Genomic DNA, 17,956 nt, shown 5'->3' with positions numbered 1-17,956 from the left:
TACTCATATGGTCGACTATGTGATTGACGCTGTGAACACATTTTGGCACACTCTGTGGGACCCTGTGTTGTTTCCAGTAGCCCCCCCCCCCCAATAGAGTTACTAATACACCCCCCCCCCAGAAAAAAAAACACAATGAAAGTTATGTCTTGTTTTAGACATAGCCCAGTGACACAAGTTAAAAATATGATTAATGATGTCCTGTTCAGAGTATGAATGATAATATATAAAGAAAAAAAAAAGAAACAATGAAAGAGACAACTACTGGAATATCATATTTATTGTTTTAATGATTTGTGCCAAATAAACATATTTGGTATGTACTATACAAACTCAATCTACAAACATAATATCACCATGACCATATACATTATATAAAAAATTTTATTATTGATTTATATAACTGTACAATCGGATATAACATTATCAAGGCACAATGTTCATTTACAGATGACGCTGGACGTACAAGTCGAGTTAACAATCAACATACATGTACCATTTCAGAAAACTTGTTATAATGCCAAAATCTAAATAGCTGTTGAAAGCTACTTTTAAATACTGGTGTAACACCTTATTTCGGTTGATTGATAGCTATTATGTGGTGTCACTATCAGCAGAATCTTTGTAAAAATTGTTGCCTTTTTATCAATTCAGAGATATCCAAGGAAATTATTATGGGATCATACAAGTATGTACTGGTAAAATCAAGTTACATTTATGTACATTTCCTTTCCGTATCATATCTTCTTTAATATCTACCTTTCTTTATGGACAATTTTTCTATACACAAAATGGATGTGACACGACATATGCTCCTGCGATATTTACTCCGGTGTTAATATCTCAGAGGACATAGGGTTAATGCAATAGAGTTTTTGGAACAGAATAATGTAAAGATAAGGATTAGGGTTGATTTAGTTTTTGAGGTTAGGTTTTATGTTTGGCTTTAACATGCAGATTTTCCATCAGAGCAATTGTCGCCGGAGCAAATGTCATGAAATCAAAATGGAGACATCAAAACAAAGTCATACAAAGTTTTACCTGTAAGGAAATAGGACGGAAACAGACACCCCCTTAAAAATAAAGGATTTTAAATCATTTTGGATCATACAGGGTATTATGAACACTTAGTTAAAAAAATAACAACAACAAACTTGATGAAATTCATATATTACAACACTTCGTATTGACAAAACATATTGTGAATGGTTGAAAAAATCTAGATCATCAACATCCTCTGCCAAATTAAGGATCTTGACATAGATGAAGGAGAGGAACATCTGTGGCCTGACACGCCCATACAGCCTTGTACATGTAATAACAAGCACACACAGGTACATGTAATATTATCAAAGATCTTGTTTACGACAAAGTTAGATTGGGAAACATGTTTCATCCTTCTTATCTCACACAACACTAATTACATAGTAGAGTACAGGAAACTGGAAAGGAAAAAAAATGCATTTCTGATTTTCTGCGATGCACTTTTGATGCCTCCCAATCACAAACACAATTATAATGGAGATACATGTACAAACAGATTATCTCCATGATTATACTTATCGAAACTATTGTTTATGACAAGGTGGGTTATGATTTATGAGGAATATTATATCTTTCTTACCCCACATACACTAATTCCAAATTTGGAAAATGTGTCATAAACTTCCCATGCCTCTTTCGGTAATCGTATCATGTGTTGTCAAATAAAGTTCTCAGGGAAAAGAGAACAAACTAAAAAACAAACCCAGATAAAAATACACTTTCAAGTTTCTCAGTTGCAAAATGTAACATGCTTTCCTTACTTTCAAGCAGGACTTTCAGTTTTCACCCAAATAAACGCTAATACTGGTACAATATATACAAAGATAAAACATAGTACACAAAAATTGCTTCATATACAAGGGGAAAAGGGTGGAGTCGTAATTTGAAAAAAGAAAAAAAAGAAAGAGAAGTGACATCATACCGAGACATCAAATGCGATCAGCAAGCACGTTAGACATATATTTCAATCATGAATCACATACTGAACAAGAAATGGAGCCTACATAACATGTGAATGAAAATGACAAACAAAAAACAAACCACACAAGAGTTATTGAGCAAGTGAGCAGTTAGAGGGGAGCATACATATGTTTGCTTTGACATTTAGCACCCATCGGAAATTTGTGGTATGCGATTGCAGTTCATTGTCACTTACATCTAGAGTTTTATTCAAAGCTTCAAGCAGCACATAAAGCAAAGAACATGGATAGAGAATAGAAAGAAAAGTATACTTCCTAATTGACAACCTGAGACCTCAGGTGTTTTTACAGGGTGGTCATAAGGTGAAAAAAAAATGCAAACTTGTGACTGTTTTGTGAAAGAGCCCCCAAGTTATGCAGCAGGTGATATCAAGTTTGGTGTTGACACGGTCTTGGTGTTATACCAATTTTTTCAATCAGTAACATCACAGTTCACCACAGTTCCACTGTATGTACACTAAAGCAAAGTGCAGTGCGATATCAAAATACTTTGAATGTGCAGCCAGTGTCATGTTGTAATCCATTTGTACATACTCTCAACTTCAAAGCATAAATGCAGCATCAAGCATCAGACATGTGTACAAACAAGGCAAGGAAAAACATCAGCTCAGCTGGCCTTGGTAGTTATTACAAATGAGACAAATTACAATAAAAACAGATTACAGTCAAGGGAATCACACAATAATTTGCTAATTAAAGGGATATTCAAAATACTGTACACTTGGGAGTCTTATTTCATCAACATTGTTGTCCAACAAGTTGTCAAATCTGATAACTTTTCCTTGATTTTGATTGGCTGAGAAGCACTGTTACCATGGTAATTGAACTGAACATGTGTAATTACCATTGTTTAAACACTTTAAGATGGTCATTTTTGCCAAATTTGTAAAAACTGAAATACTGTCTAATTCAAACAATAAAAAAACAAAAGAAATTGTGAGTGAGGGATATATCATCGACTCTCTCATTTGCATATCACTAGTTGTACATAAAACTGTTTTTGAAAAAAAAGCGCAACTTTAAAATGTCATGAATTTCTTATTTTACATCCGATTTCAATGAAATTTTCAGCGTTTTTATGCTTGTTTTTCTCCTTAAATTCAAATCAACAATTTTCAGGGGTGAACTTGACCTTTAACATAAATCCATGACTCTTAATGACTACAAATAACCAACAAATATTAAAGTAAAACAACATTTTACATGTACATGTATACATATGTGCATGATAAAGCAATCAGGACCCATCCTGATAAAAAAGAAGTCATCAACAAAGGGATAAACAAAGTCGTTAAAATGCTGCAGCTTCACTTATGACGTACATGTGGATAAATGAAGGGTAACTGCTAATGGAATGGAAGCATGGAGCACTTTCTAGAATCCAGATGATGTGCAGTACAGAATAACAAAAGGCATGAATAAATCCTATTCAATCAATTTTCTATTTTTTAAGTACCATGTTATCAACTGTGTATAACAAGGACCTTGGGATCTTGTTATCAGCAGTTCATTAGAGCAGAAATCTCTTTTATAATTCAGTAGGTAGGCTACAACTATCTAGAGAAGGTACTTTGTATATATTTGAGAGTTGGAATCTCAATCTCTTTACTGTATTGAATCTACTGTATTTCAATTATCATTTTTTTAAAGAAAAGTAACATTTTTATTTTTTTTATACAAATATCAGAACTTTTAATACTGTACTTCTAAAAATCATGAAACAAAAAAAAAATGACCAAAATGCCACATTCAGCATGGCAACCATTCATTCTTGAATTGAACACCCCTCCCCCCCCCAAAAAAGACACCAAGTCACCCTGTCTCTACATGTACATAAAGTTTGTCCATTTGAAAGTCATTTCCTCTGACCAGATTTTCCTGAGTATTTTCTAGAACTCAATACAAGACATGTATAAAAATTAAAAATGATATCGATATCAAAATGAGTGGGTTGACTTTGAGACAGAGAGAGGAAGCAGCATGGCATGATAAACTTGGAATTTCAACATATTGCATTTTCAGAAAACTTACAAAAAAGAGAAGTTTCTTGTACAGTACACGGAAGTCTACATGTAGGAACTACATGTATAAAAGCTTCTTCTCTTTAATAATTAGAGCATGCTGTACATGTAGCAATTTAGTGCACAAGACAAGAAGTCTGCAAGCACAGACTCAAATTTGACACTTTAGCACATTAATATACCATGCCTAGACTAAAGACTAGACTCCAAACTCTCTGTTGAAGTCAGCCTGAGTACAGTACATGAGAGAACCTACATGTAGTCTCATTACTTCAGACTCTGCATTATGCACAATGCGAAAGTCAAAGGTCTGTGCCTGCAGACTAATGCAGACTACACAAGACACAAGTTTGTCACAGTGCACACTTCCCCCACAACAATAACAACTACCTTCCACCATATCTTCATTTCCTGAATAAGACACCGTTCTCAATACCTTCCTAAAACTAGTTTTAATACTGGAAACTACATGTAGTTTAGATATAGTGGACACTAGTTTAAAGTGTAATGAGAACGGTCAAAGCAATCTTCCAAACCGGCTCATGAAACCACCTGGCAATATAGTTTTCAAGATCGCTTTGCCTCGTTAAACTGGTTTTAGCGTGAGGACACAAACGTTCTTCGGGAAGCGATCTTCGCACATTTTGAGCGTGCTACTCTACACACTGTGTGTAGAATAAGTATGATGCGGTTTCGAATTTCAGGCGAAACGTGTCACCCCACTGAGAGCATTCCCATAGCAGCAAGATCGCTTTTCAAAGTGATTTTGAAAACCACTTTCGCGTAATCAAATGGGAAAGCTAGCAAAGCGATCTTCCAAACTGGTTTCCTGAACAGCTTTCCAGTATAGTTTAAGAAAGCATAATGCGAACAGGGTATAATTCGCCTTTGTTTGAAATGTAGATCACCTCCTTATAGATATTTTGTTTGAAAGGCATATGTTCAAAGCAAAAACTGCAAAACAATGGTATATGAAATTGAGAATGGAAGAGAAGAAAGGAAGTCAAGGAAATGAAAAACTACTCTGTACAACACTACAGTAGGACTAGGAATTAATTTTGTTTTGCCTCAAGCATGTTTTATGACAGGTCAATTTTATGACGGTATGTAAAGGATATAAGTCCTGTGTGCACAGCTACATACAGTACTAGTCTACTCTACATTATACATAAAGTAGCAAAATACTTTATAACAAGTCAATTTGTCACACTAAATTAGAGGTATAATAAAATATTTGTTATATATCTAATAATAGTACATTGTAAATGCAGCTGTGAAAAGGGTGTACAATAACAACATGAAGACTGATGGAAAAATCAGTTTATTGATCAAGTCAACAGCCTATAATTTTCAAAGAAACTTTAGATTTTATTTTTAGAAACACATACATTTGATACATACATGTACATGCATCATACAGATAAATTATATGGAGACTGTAAGAAACAACATGGAATCCATATTTTTTTCCATAAAAAGACACGGAATGAAATGTACCATTATTGTCTGGGTTCAAGTGAGTCACTTTGAAAACCTTCAATTATATTCCGCCTCTGTGCACTCATGACTAGTGCAAGATAAATAGATTCTATAACCACATTTAAATGCTACTCCTGTGATTCATGGTGTGTGTACAGTATGATACATTGAGAAAAAACACATCTATATTTATCCCTCATATTTGAGGTTTTTCAAAAGAATGCTATAAAATAGTGCAAAAATTTAGATGACTGACTTGGGTGATCGGCTAATATCTCTCATTATTCAAAAAGGAAACTAAGTACCTAAATTTAACCACATGTATTGTATGTGTCTGTACTTAAAATTCTTCATTGATGACAAACTAAAGAAAATGACAAAAGAGATAACTACTGTGTGTGTAAGTGTTGAGGATAATTCAAAGCACAAACAGGCTTTACATATTAACAATACATGTAGCTTCTTTATATTTGAGATCGGGAAGTCAAAGTACAACATCACAAAGAAACTTCCAGGATTAAAACTTTGTAGAAACATGAATTTGCAGGCACTCAGTAAAATGGAAAATTAATCAACTACGCATATGGCTGTACAACTCATACATGTACTTGGTGGCTAAGACATCATCGAATGTCAAATGTGCATCTTTGAAAAAAAAAAAGAGAAAAACTCCATGTAGATGCTCGGCTCAATTGCTGGTAAATGATAAGACATCCAACCAAGTGTTATGGATAATAGGAACATGTACAGTGTAGCATACAATCTGCTGACATGAATTAATGACAATTCCACTAGGTTTTCCAAACTTAAGGTGTACTGATTATAAACCAGTTTGGATTCCTCTTTAAACACTGACCTGATTCTGAACGAAGATGATAAAAGTGGAGTGCACAAAAGTAAAGTCTCTCAAATGTTCTCTTTATCAGGAACTGGCTGGTACCTGCTGCCCACACTCTGGACAGCGTACTGATTCCCCTCGGTCAGCCTCCGCCTCGTTCCTGCTTTCTGGTATGCCACACCCACTTTATGGGTTGAGCCCCCCTGTTGGCGGAGGGCTGGCCGATGGGCTGGGTTGGGGGAGTCTTCAAGAAGATTCCTGGTAGAGAGGGGCGATCGCTGGCTGCTGGTGGAGATGAACTTGTCCTTGAGGGAACGACGGATGCTGTGTTTCTTGACTTTGGAAGATGATAGCGGTGACTCGGCTAGGAAGATCAACTCTGAAAGATATAACAGGATTAAATGAAATTTTGAAAAAAATATCTTTGTACTAGAAGGACCATAGTATATTCCTTCTGATAATCTCAAGATTTCTGCCATTGAAGGACTATGCAAAAGACAGTTCAGTGATGGTTTATACTTTTCAATAGATCTCTTGCTGTTTTTCTGTAGTTAGTCCACCGGACACCAATGCACATGGAAAGCGCTCTAGGCCTACATATAAATGTTATCATTTATATGCATATTTGGATCTTGTCTTGGGGAGCATACATTATATATCAACATTTTGTTGCCTAAAATATTGTCAGATCAGATAAATTTCCTTGCTTTTGATTGGTTGAGAAGCACTGTTAAGCCTTGAAATAAGCGGGCGCTGAGCGCAAATTCGCGCTCATAAAGCCATCAATTGCGCCCATAAAGCCCCAAAATCCTCCTAAAGTCCTACCGTACATGTACCTCGATCTAGCTTGTAAATTTTATTGTCCTTTCCAAGGAAATTAACACCAATGAAAGATAAAATAATTTTCAGAATACCTTGTAGATCTAGTCCTTGACCGAAAAATCAGTCTATTTCGGTCAGGATCTGTGCTTCGCAAAAAATCAATTTTTTAAACTCCTCCGAAACTGCAGATTTTTCAGAATACAGGCTACAAGGTCAGTATTTTCGTGTCTCGTACGTGATATTCTTCTGTCCAAACAATTACATAAACTCATAAAACTTGGTGACAGTTATGAATATTAATAAACTGAATATTTATTTGAATCATGGTTTAAATTCATCACGCTTCCAGAGAAATCACAACAATCGATAACCCCCCCCCCTGGAGTTTTAAAGTTTTGGAAACTTGCTCTGGTAATATAGAATTACCACACATGTATTTGAGCACATGGGACTACATAAAGTCTACAACTATGCAGTTCACCAGCTTGTCATATCTGTGAAAAGTAACCCCCTTTTCTCTGTTTCCACGGTCGTCCCGATTAGTGCAATCATATGCGGCACAGGACGGCATCTTTAACTTTGTATCAGGTATAAATTCACATTGAAAAGTGCTGTAATAAGAGTTGATCTGGTATTAAAGTATAAATAAGAATTGACACTATTGCCGTGAACCAGACTCTACTTCGATTTTGTCTTTTTTGGGGGAACTCGGCGTGCGGAGGTACCAACATCCGGTGCTTCAACACGGAATAGGCCAATCAGCGTTGTTGTTCCCATCCAGATAGGGGAGAGATCAGTGCATATCATACATGTAATTTAAATATCTAGAAAGCCAAAATCAAGTAACTTTCAATTTACGATAAACACAGTTTAAAATTGCCAAGTGCGTCTTTTTTTCTGTGCCATAAAAAGTGAGCTACGTCCGTCTTTTTTTTCCTGTAATACATGTGCGCACGTGCTTCCGGTAGCGTTTTTTCCATACTTCACCATGTGCAATTTCTAATGCACACATTTCCAGTTGGGATATCACAATTCTGCGATATAGTTTAGTAATTCAAATTGCACAGGAGATAAATCCCTGTTCACAGCACATACGATGTGCGAGTCTTTTATCCTCACAGTCGCCGACTTTGCTTGTCAAAACGGAGCCTTAATAATCCAAAATCACTTAGCTTATAGTTGTGAATTGTAGCTTTTTAATTTCTTTCTTGGAGAGGGGTAAATATCAGACAATAAATCATCAAACAAGGCTCCATCTAAAAAAAATAGGAGGACGCCGTGCACTTGAGTGTGGTGTTAGCTAGCCAGTTTGAGCTCATGTTCTCTGCCAGAGCTCTGGGTGAGAATTCTATCAGTAATGGCCTAAGTGATGGTGATTTTCCGTTTCAGATAGAGTTTAGATTTCGTGTTAATTTTTGAAGACTTTCAAAAAACTTTATGATTTCTTCATTGTGATGAATGTTTAAGTTATTAATGAATACATTTTCACAAAATTTAGACTCTCCCAGAATGAAAAGCATTTTCTGTGGAGATCTGCGTTTTCAAATAACTTGTGAAAAACTTAAGGTACATGAACCTACAATACATATTAAACATGTACATAGACTGTGGCTATGTGCTGGAATTTGAATAGACCGAGTTAGATATTGATTTCATTTCTTCATTTCTTTAACATAATTTATATGCAATTCAAGTGCACCTCACAGTCACAATCACACACAAACACTCACCCACACCCGTGATTCTAACCATGAAAAAAAAACCTTAAAAATTATTTTTTTTCTAAATTTATTATTTGATCTGAATTCTCTCTTTCTCCATCTCTCTCTCTTTTTTTATATTTTTATTTTATTCATTTATTTAGATTTTTTTTTTTTTTTTTGGGGGGGGGGTTCATTGATCGTGGTTCATTAAAGATGAAAAAAAATAAGCCCATGTGTGTGTGGTTGTAAAGGGGATGTGGAGTGAGGGTGTCAAAACACACTTAAACATTTAAATCTGATTTCTTAAATGTTTGAATAAGCCTAATACTTAGCATATGCTATTCATGTACTAACAAAGGTAAATTTTAAAAAATTGCAGGAGCTGCGCTTACTATGAACAAATTTGCGGTGTGGTTCACCGTTATATATACATTTTTTTTAATTGCCCCCGGTTCCTGTAAAAAGCCCGTGAGCCGGGGGCAATTAAAAAAAAATTGCCCCCGGCTCACAGGTGCTTATTTCAAGGCTTGTGACTGTTACCTCAATTACAGTAACTGTCATAAAAAAACAGGACTTGTCGGATAAAATGCCCGACAAGCCTTTTCATAAAATGCTCCCAAGAAAGCACCTCACCCCACTGGCTCAGCCAGTTTTACATATAGGCAAATACACCCATTGGGCTGGGTAAATACATGTATTATCTAAAGGCTTTTGGTGGATAAAAAAAAGGGGGGATTCTCGCAAGATGGATATGAATTGCAAAGACTGCAAATCCAAAATGAGATTTGACTCGATGGTAATATTGCCAACTTCTCAATTCTTAGTAGACTTCCCTTAAGAACTAGACAACTGTTACTTTATACTCTTAACCTTGGTGACTTTATTTTGAAAGTGAAACCCTTTCTGCTGATGAAATATAATAATCATATCCCATTTATAAATGCTCAGCACTTCCTGGTATTTAAGAGGTTTTCAAAGCCACATTAGTCATGTGTACCCTTAAGTTGCCTTTTTCTCAGACAAGATATCAATATAGACACTTCGTTTTGCTTTCTAAATGCACTAATAGCTCAGGGAAAATGAGCAAATGATTAAATATCCCACGAATGACTCATTTCATTTTGTAGGCATATTTTCACTTTATACATTTTTGTGTTGTCACTTTGAAAAAAAAAATATGATCAAGGAATAATATTCCTGGTATTGCATTGTAGTTATGTATTGAGTTTATGAATGCTATAAAAAAATGCATTAAGCAGGCTTTTAAACAATGAAAAGTTGTAGCATTTCCCAGAAAAAGCATGATGTTTTGCTATTAAATAAAATTTGAATATAAAATAGTTTACTGTAGAAATTGTGTACAGGTGTACACACAACCAAATTTATACTGTACAATGATTGAATGGGAACAAAATGAATTTTTGGAAATAATTTCAAAGGTAATTTCATGCCATGCAGACAGCATTGCACAAGTTTGATGACTACAAAAACAGAATGCTTTTATCTCAACTGTGCAATCATCCTCTGCATTTCAGAAAAAAAAGCAGTCTTGTCGCTAGCAGATTTGGCCATACAGGAGTATACCCCTCCCCCTCCAAATTCTTCCAGTAATTTCTACTACTTTTCTTTGTTAGAGATGGACTAAATCATTGTATTGGAATGTTTTCCTCATATATTACGGAACACCTACATGAAGGCCATTGAACAAACCATCCTTTCTCCTGAATAACTTGAAATAGTATTGACTACAACTGTCGGCCAGTATTGACCCATTCTCCTTTCACTTTGCTCACTCAACAGGTTACTAATATGCAAAGCACAGAACAGGGTTGTCCAGTGTGGTAATTGTGGCGTACAGTAGTTGGTTTGTGACTCTCTGTAGTACAATTGGTAAACTGTACATGATGATATACATGTAGGACAGGGTAACGAGACTTGAAAGACTCCTTTCTCTTTATTCCAGTTTTGTTTGCTATTTCAACAGAAGCAGGTTGGGTCATATTTCAAAGAATGAATTGCTTCACTATGGAATTATCTGGAGTACATGTACATGCTGACCTGTAACAACCTTGTATAAGGCATGACATTTAAGTACACGTAAATAAAACACACAAGGTTGACTATTGGGCTTTAATAGGGCAACTTGCCCCAAGTTGTGAAAAATATCCAACATTATTTGATTTGCCAAATGTTGGCTTCAATGTCTTTTAGGAGCTGCAATTGCCCCCCTACATGTACATGTATGCAGTCTGCTGTGCAAAGTTTGCAAACCCCTTATTAGTTTAGGGTCTGAATGTGCAGCCCACAATGCGTTTTGTACTGAAGACCCTATCGCTCAGGAACAGCAAGCTTTATATGAGTGCTTAGCTAGTCTTTGCGTGGAGACCCACTTGTTGATCAAAGTTTCACCTGCAGACTAGCCGTCCCCCTCAGAGTAATGTAAATTCGCCTGACGTACTGTACGTGTATGACCTGAAAAAATCCATATATACCTTTGTGTACTAAAAATGTGTAATGATATCAGGCAGAAAAGCAGGAAATGGTCTCAATTCCTTCATTACCATATTATACAACCAGGAAGACATCATGTGGCTTCTTCATTTAATTCATGATCATCATTATTTCACGTTTCTTTAATTAGGTCTATAAAGTTCATTAATATGCCTTAAGCTGGAATCCCACTTTCAATTTCCTGCTTTGGACAAGTACACATTTAATTGCTCTACTGTAGTTTGCAAACAGGAAATGAACACAATGATTGGGACAATTCTTGAATAAGATCTGGATCTCCCATTTTCTTTTCTTTCCTCTTGGAAAACAAAAGAATACGGTATGTACTTCCGAACCACATACATGTACATGTAGGCCCATGTTGTTGCTTACATACCTCTTGCTTTAAATCTCACTTTAAAGATAGCGTTAGGAAGAAAATATACTACCCACAACCACAATGCTTCTTATAATAATTGATGCTTCTCAGTGATAATTTTTTAAGCCAGCCAACTACTGAAAAAGCGGTCAGGTTTCCTTTTTCAGTAGTTACATAACCTTGTTATCCACCACTATTTACCACATATTTTTTCCCCTGCATAAGTTTGAAGAATAACCACAACTAATGCCCACATACTCTGTAGACTAAAGTGTACATGCATGTACATCTATAGAAATTCATTCTACACTTTGGGTAAAATAAAGGACATGAACAAATTAATTTCAATGAATCATTACTCTTCCACCTACTCTTCCATACTGTATATATTATTTATGGGTTTACCTGCCAGTTTCCAATAATCTTGATTTCACTTTCAATATTGATTTTTCATTCTATTCAACCCGGTGCATTCTGAGTAATTGCAATCTAATGCATGCATAGTTTCTGGCCATGCAAGGCTAATGGGTGTAGACTGCATTACAGCTGTTACCCCACTCTGTAATGTAATCTAATCTGATAATCCATTCGACATCTAGCAATCAATCAGATTCTAATTTACTGGCATGCATCCCAAGCTGCATATGAAGAATGGCCGACGAAGACGTCAAGCCGTCCATATCAGTGGCGGATGTACATGTAGGTGGGGGTGCCACCTCCCCCCCCCCCCTTTGAGAGCAAATTATTCATTCATTTTTTAAATCATTTTTTGTGGGGGGTGTTGTGCAAAGGCAAGTAAAGAGCTTTTTTGTGGGGGGAGGGGGCTTCCAAACTTTTCGGAACAGAAATGCACACCCCCTTTGGGAATATCCTGGATCCGCCCTTGGTCCACGTTGAAACCGACCTCATCCTATCAGTATTATTTACCTGTGCACTCCCTTCTTTTTTACAAGAATGCAATAGCAATCGAATGATTGGAGGAACAAGGTTGAAAGAAATATTGAATTTCTTTTTTTCTGGGTCACAGGACACAGTACAAATTGGACTTTGAATGATAAAGTTTCTATTAATTTGAAATACACAGTATGTAGGATGCACCAGTTTGAGAATTGTGGTACATATCCATGTAACTTTTGCAAGCATTTGACGAGGACAGGGTTGAAAAATATTGAAATTCTAGGCCACTGATGTTTTTTCTATCTATAGTACAAATTGGAGTTTGAACTGCTTAATGACACATAAAATATGATCTAAATCTAGAGTACGATTATTTGAATACACAGGGGAATAGGGAATATACATGTAGGTGAATTATGAATATTCTCTGGACATGCATTTTGGAGTTTGGACTATTGTCAGACAAGTCCTAAAATCATTGACGTTTTACTTTTAAGATCATTTATAAACTGTGGAAGGAGTATCATACAAAATTGCCTTTCGGACCACTAACATTACAACAAAATCTAAACCCAAAGTCAAGTTCTTTTCTTTGTGAATGTGCAATTCATTTGATCCATCCATCCATCCATTTTCTATCATCTATTTAAATTGTAAATATTTATTTTAATTCATTTCTTTATTAATTTATTCATTAATTTATTCTGAATTATTTCATATTTATTTTACTTTATTTAGCTAAATGTATTTTATTAACATTATTTTTTGGGGGGGAGGGGCAGGTTCTTCTCTGCAAGTTGAAATCTGTGGTAATTTTAGTTGTCTTTAGACTCTAAAGGGGAATGAAACCTTTTGAACATGTGGACTTGTGTGGAAACAGAAAAATCAAAGAATAAGAACAAAGGAAAATTTAGAAAAATCAGACAAAAAATGAGTTATGAGCATTTGAAAATAGCTAGCACTAATGCTATGGAGATCCTCCCAATGGCAATGCGAGTATGTGACAAAGATGTGTGATGTCACATGTGAACAACTTTCCCTTTGGTGGACTATACAATACCCACAAAATGTCTCTTTTTGCTCTTTCTTATAGTGATACAAACTCTTTATCTATAATGTATTCTTTGAAAATTTGTATTACATGTACATGCCCTCCGATCTACTTTTAGATGTGACAAAAGAGGCAGTTTAAGTGAAACATATACAAAAGTACTGGGAGAGTTGCTCACAAGTGACATCATGTATCTTTGTCACATTGCCAATAGGAGGATCTCCATAGCATTTATAGTGATCGCAATATTCAAATGCTCATAACTTTCTCATTAATTGTTCGATTTTTTTCAAACTTTTGTTGATCTGTTTCTTTGATTTTTCTGTTTTCACACAAGCTATCTTGTTCCAAAGGTTTTATTTTCCCCTTAATTGCAAATCTTTGCTGTAATGTCTGTGTGTTGGGGGGAGGGGGAGAGCAGCAAGTTGTGATATTTATGTGCATACAGCAGTGCAATACAAAACCTAAACTCATTTCAATGTAGGCCTAAGCCTTATTATTGCAAAAACAAAAATAAACAGTAAAATGTTCCTTTTAAAAAAAAGTTGGTAAGTACTGTGTAACCCAAATCACAAATTATGGTACAATTGCATATTATTTTCACAAATATCTAGAATTAAAAAGAAAAGAAAATTGCATGCAAATTCATGTATTCTTGATAGGTACCTGCTAATGTATCACATCAAGAAGACGTAGACTCCTTACCCCTGTCGGAGAGAACCAAAGTGGCTTGGTCCTGTTCTTCAGTCTCCTCATTGGCCAATGTCTGCTTTTCCATCATATTAGACAGTTCCATTTCATATTCAGGGGTGTCTGACTTCACAAGTTCAGTTTTTAGTGTCTCCTGTTCCTCCGAGCTAGGACCATCATCATCATCATCATCGACCACTAGGTGATCCTTTTCAGAATCAATCTGGAAAACCCCAGGTTCCGGGTCTTCTAGATCAGAAGAGGATTTTGTGATTGTATCATTGTCTTGGTTATTATTGCTGGTGGTATTTTCACAAGGTTCTTCCTTGGTATCGGCTTGATGGACAGTGACTGTTTCCATGCTTGATCCTGTAATTATAGAGAACAATGAGGAAGATCTAATGGTATGGACATATTCATTTACAATACTATTTTAAAAAATATTAAAAAAATGGATCCCCCAAATCAACAGGATATTTAGATGGACAGGCTCATTTTGAGAAAATAATATTCTATAATGTATAAAAAAAAATACCTCATACATGTACATGTATAACCCAGTGCAGTCAGCAGTAAAAAAAAAACAAACAAAAAAACAGGATGACTCCAGCCTCATTACCCTAAAAAAAGGGTTAAGTTTTCCTTTCAAGAGACAAAACTTTTGTTTCCTATTATGGAATAGTGTTTATTCAATATTTTAAGACTAATCTATTCAAGTTTTCCTTAGTTGTCTTTCTCATGTAAATATAGATAAACATAACAGTGGGAGGCCACATTCAGCAGATACTTGGAAACTTGGTAAAGGCCTATAATAAAATTATTAGGAATTGAAAAGCAATAGTAGTATGGAATTAAATGGAATATCAAGATTTTCAAGATTACTTTTTACAGGTTCTACTTTTCCATTGATCGATCCCAGTTCAGTATGGATATCCAGCTGCTGAACACTATTAGAGTAAACCTGTGAAAAACCCCTCAAAGTAATTATTACCTCAAACCCAAATTGATTAATGTTATTAAAATAAAAAAGCACAATTACCTAGAGGAGCATCTTTGGCAATTGGTGTCCTAGCAACTGTTCTCGTCGGAGATCTCGGATCTGTGGAAGCGACTGGAAAGACAAAAGGCCCTGGTTCTCTCCCTGCAGAGGGCGACCTTGGGTCAGAATCATCGGGAACAGGAGTCCTAGCAACCGTTGGTGAACGCGGATCATGAAACTCGGAGTCATCATTGACCGTCCTCTGCATGGGAGTACGCTGGACTTCTTCGGACGGAGATCGAGGATCAATCAGTGTTTTGACTCGTCGGTTAGCAATTGGAGTGTGGTACTGGTCATCTTCGTCCGGTTTATCACCGTTTATTGACTTGCTTACTGTTCCACCCATCTTTAGTCGTAGAGACAGGATTTTCACCTGTTAATGAAAGAAGATAAAAGCAAGAAAATTATTAGAAATTCAACTACATCTACATCTGTAATCAAAACAGATGTTCATATGAAGAAAGTCCATGGATGCTATGCACAACTTTTAAAAAAGTAGTCTGAAACCAAAAGCAAAATTGAAATTTGTAAAAAAATAAAAATATTAATACAAACTAAAACTGAAGAAAACAATGATATATAGGCCTATTATTTTCTTATATACCGTAATTTACAAAGTCAGTTCACATCCAATTTATGATGATAGATTGATCAACATTTAGAACTGCCCAGTGCCCAGGTCCTGCATGTACATTTACAAATATCTAAATTCTAGTCTGTTAAGGATTTTATAAACCATGATAAAGAGTTTGATTCTGACTCCGTAGTACGGTAGTAAGCTACACAAATGCCCCCCTCAAAAAAGAATAAATAAGTAGATCAAAATCAAAATGACAATGCCCCTAAAAATCAAAACAAAGCAAAAAAAAAAAAAAAGATGACTCCGAAGTCTCTGCTGTGATACTCGGAAAACAGTAAAAATGTTTAGTTTCCCAACTTGAGTTGGGCCTTGGGGATGGGGGAGCTTGTCCGGCCCAAAAAAAAAAATTTAAGTCAGAAAGAAAAATTTCAACAACAATAAAAATCAAAGTTCACCTTGCCCTTCGACTTGATCCCGCTGCCCAACTTTGCAAAATTTGGCATTATTCTATAAAACAATCCTGCAATTTATTTAATGAAAAGCAATCTGGGAATATATTTTTATCGAGCCTAATTTAAATTCCCCTCAGTCTCAAGTTGAAAACTGCCACACGATCAGTGACTGTCACATCCAAAGTTTGGACCAAACAGACCAATAACTTCCTCAATTATTCGAAGTTCGGTATTGTATTCCAACAAAATTCCAACAGTCACTCCACAACTTCTTCACAAGAACTTGAAGAAGTCAACTTCAAATGGCAACTGGCATTGCACTGGCGCTGGCGCAGCTAGGCTGAGCTGTGTGAATGTGACAGTCGCTATATGAAAACCACCGGCGGCTAAAAAAAAAATACGGAAGGTATCATAAAAGTAAAACAAAGTGCAAAGCGAGGTGGCGAGAACTTCATTTCAGAGCAGAAATCGTTATAACATGAAGTTTGTCTGAGCACATGCAAACACATCGCTCCTCGTACACAAAATGACCAATTCATGTCAGGGATTACTCACTCAAACAAAGGCTGCTTTGTATGTCATCAACGCGGTTTTCGTCATACTTTCCTCACTCTCACAGCTTCAATCCGTGCGTGACTCACGCAGCCCAAATATACGGTATTACTCATCGTTCACTCACACAGCACCGACCCGGCCGAGCGGGGCGCGGCGGCAAGCAGGCATCGATCGTTACCACCATTTGGTTACCGCTATACACACGTACGCACCTACCCATACAGCACAGACAGAACAAATGAAAACAAACCATTCAAAAGATATACAAAAATCCGAAATCGAACCCATCCCTTGAGATAAAACACAATCGAATCTAGTCTTGAAAATTTGTAATTGAATTACGATGGAAACCTTGATTTTTCTTTACCGATACACTGCTCCAAACGACACTTCTTGATTCTTGTTTATATGGGAAATAATACAAACCATAAAAATTTTCAGTTGAAAAGTAAACGAACCAATCAGCATCCTGAAAAGTATAGGTTTATGAATATTCATAATCTCGCAAAAAACGAGAAGCCTAGCCTAATTCGAGATATTATGATCAAAAACATTTTGTGCGAGATCAATGTCCAAGATGGCAGCTTCCAAACTGCACGAGTTTCTTGACAAAATAAAAGTTCCAAGAGGAGGAGAGAAGGTTTATAAAGATGAATGTGCATATTGTTTCGACAACCCGGTAAGTTTATATCAGAGGCAATTTTAGATATCAGAGTTGTCGCAATATAGTCAGTGATTTATTCATTTTTTGTAAGGAAACTGGGTCTGACTGTGACTGAGTCTGACTCTGAGGTGAGTGAGCTACCTCAGCCAGGCTCAGGCGAGGGTTCTATACGGTATAGCCTAGGCTATAGCAGGGGTTCTCAAACTTTTTCTTTGAAGGGCCAGATTAGACCAAAAGCTTCAGTCTCTGTATTTTGGTTGTTCCGCTGAACT

At 36.0% G+C, this 17,956-nt stretch overlaps 1 protein-coding gene across 4 annotated transcripts; it reads right to left on the bottom strand.

Moving 5' to 3' along the window:
* Positions 1 to 265: 265 nt before the first annotated feature.
* LOC129276615 (uncharacterized) lies at positions 266 to 17,464 on the bottom strand. Of its 4 annotated transcripts, none has more exons than XM_054913004.2 (4): positions 17,388 to 17,464; positions 15,434 to 15,806; positions 14,410 to 14,763; positions 266 to 6,741 (listed from the first exon to the last, which is right to left on the bottom strand). In XM_054913004.2, exons 2-4 carry the CDS (start codon positions 15,777 to 15,779, stop codon positions 6,431 to 6,433), a joined length of 1,011 nt encoding a protein of 336 aa, XP_054768979.2. In that variant the 5' UTR covers positions 15,780 to 15,806; positions 17,388 to 17,464; the 3' UTR covers positions 266 to 6,430. The 4 variants fall into 4 exon arrangements, with proteins under 4 accessions (XP_054768979.2, XP_063965154.1, XP_054768978.2 ...); XM_064109084.1 differs by having other exon boundaries at positions 17,372 to 17,390; XM_054913003.2 differs by lacking the exon at positions 17,388 to 17,464 and adding an exon at positions 17,021 to 17,152.
* Positions 17,465 to 17,956: the final 492 nt, after the last annotated feature.

This window comes from Lytechinus pictus, chromosome 14 (assembly GCF_037042905.1).
Source record: "Lytechinus pictus isolate F3 Inbred chromosome 14, Lp3.0, whole genome shotgun sequence".
Taxonomy (NCBI): domain Eukaryota; kingdom Metazoa; phylum Echinodermata; class Echinoidea; order Temnopleuroida; family Toxopneustidae; genus Lytechinus; species Lytechinus pictus.
The sequence above is the reverse complement of the archived record's forward strand: the minus strand, read 5'-3'. Positions and strand labels throughout refer to the sequence as shown.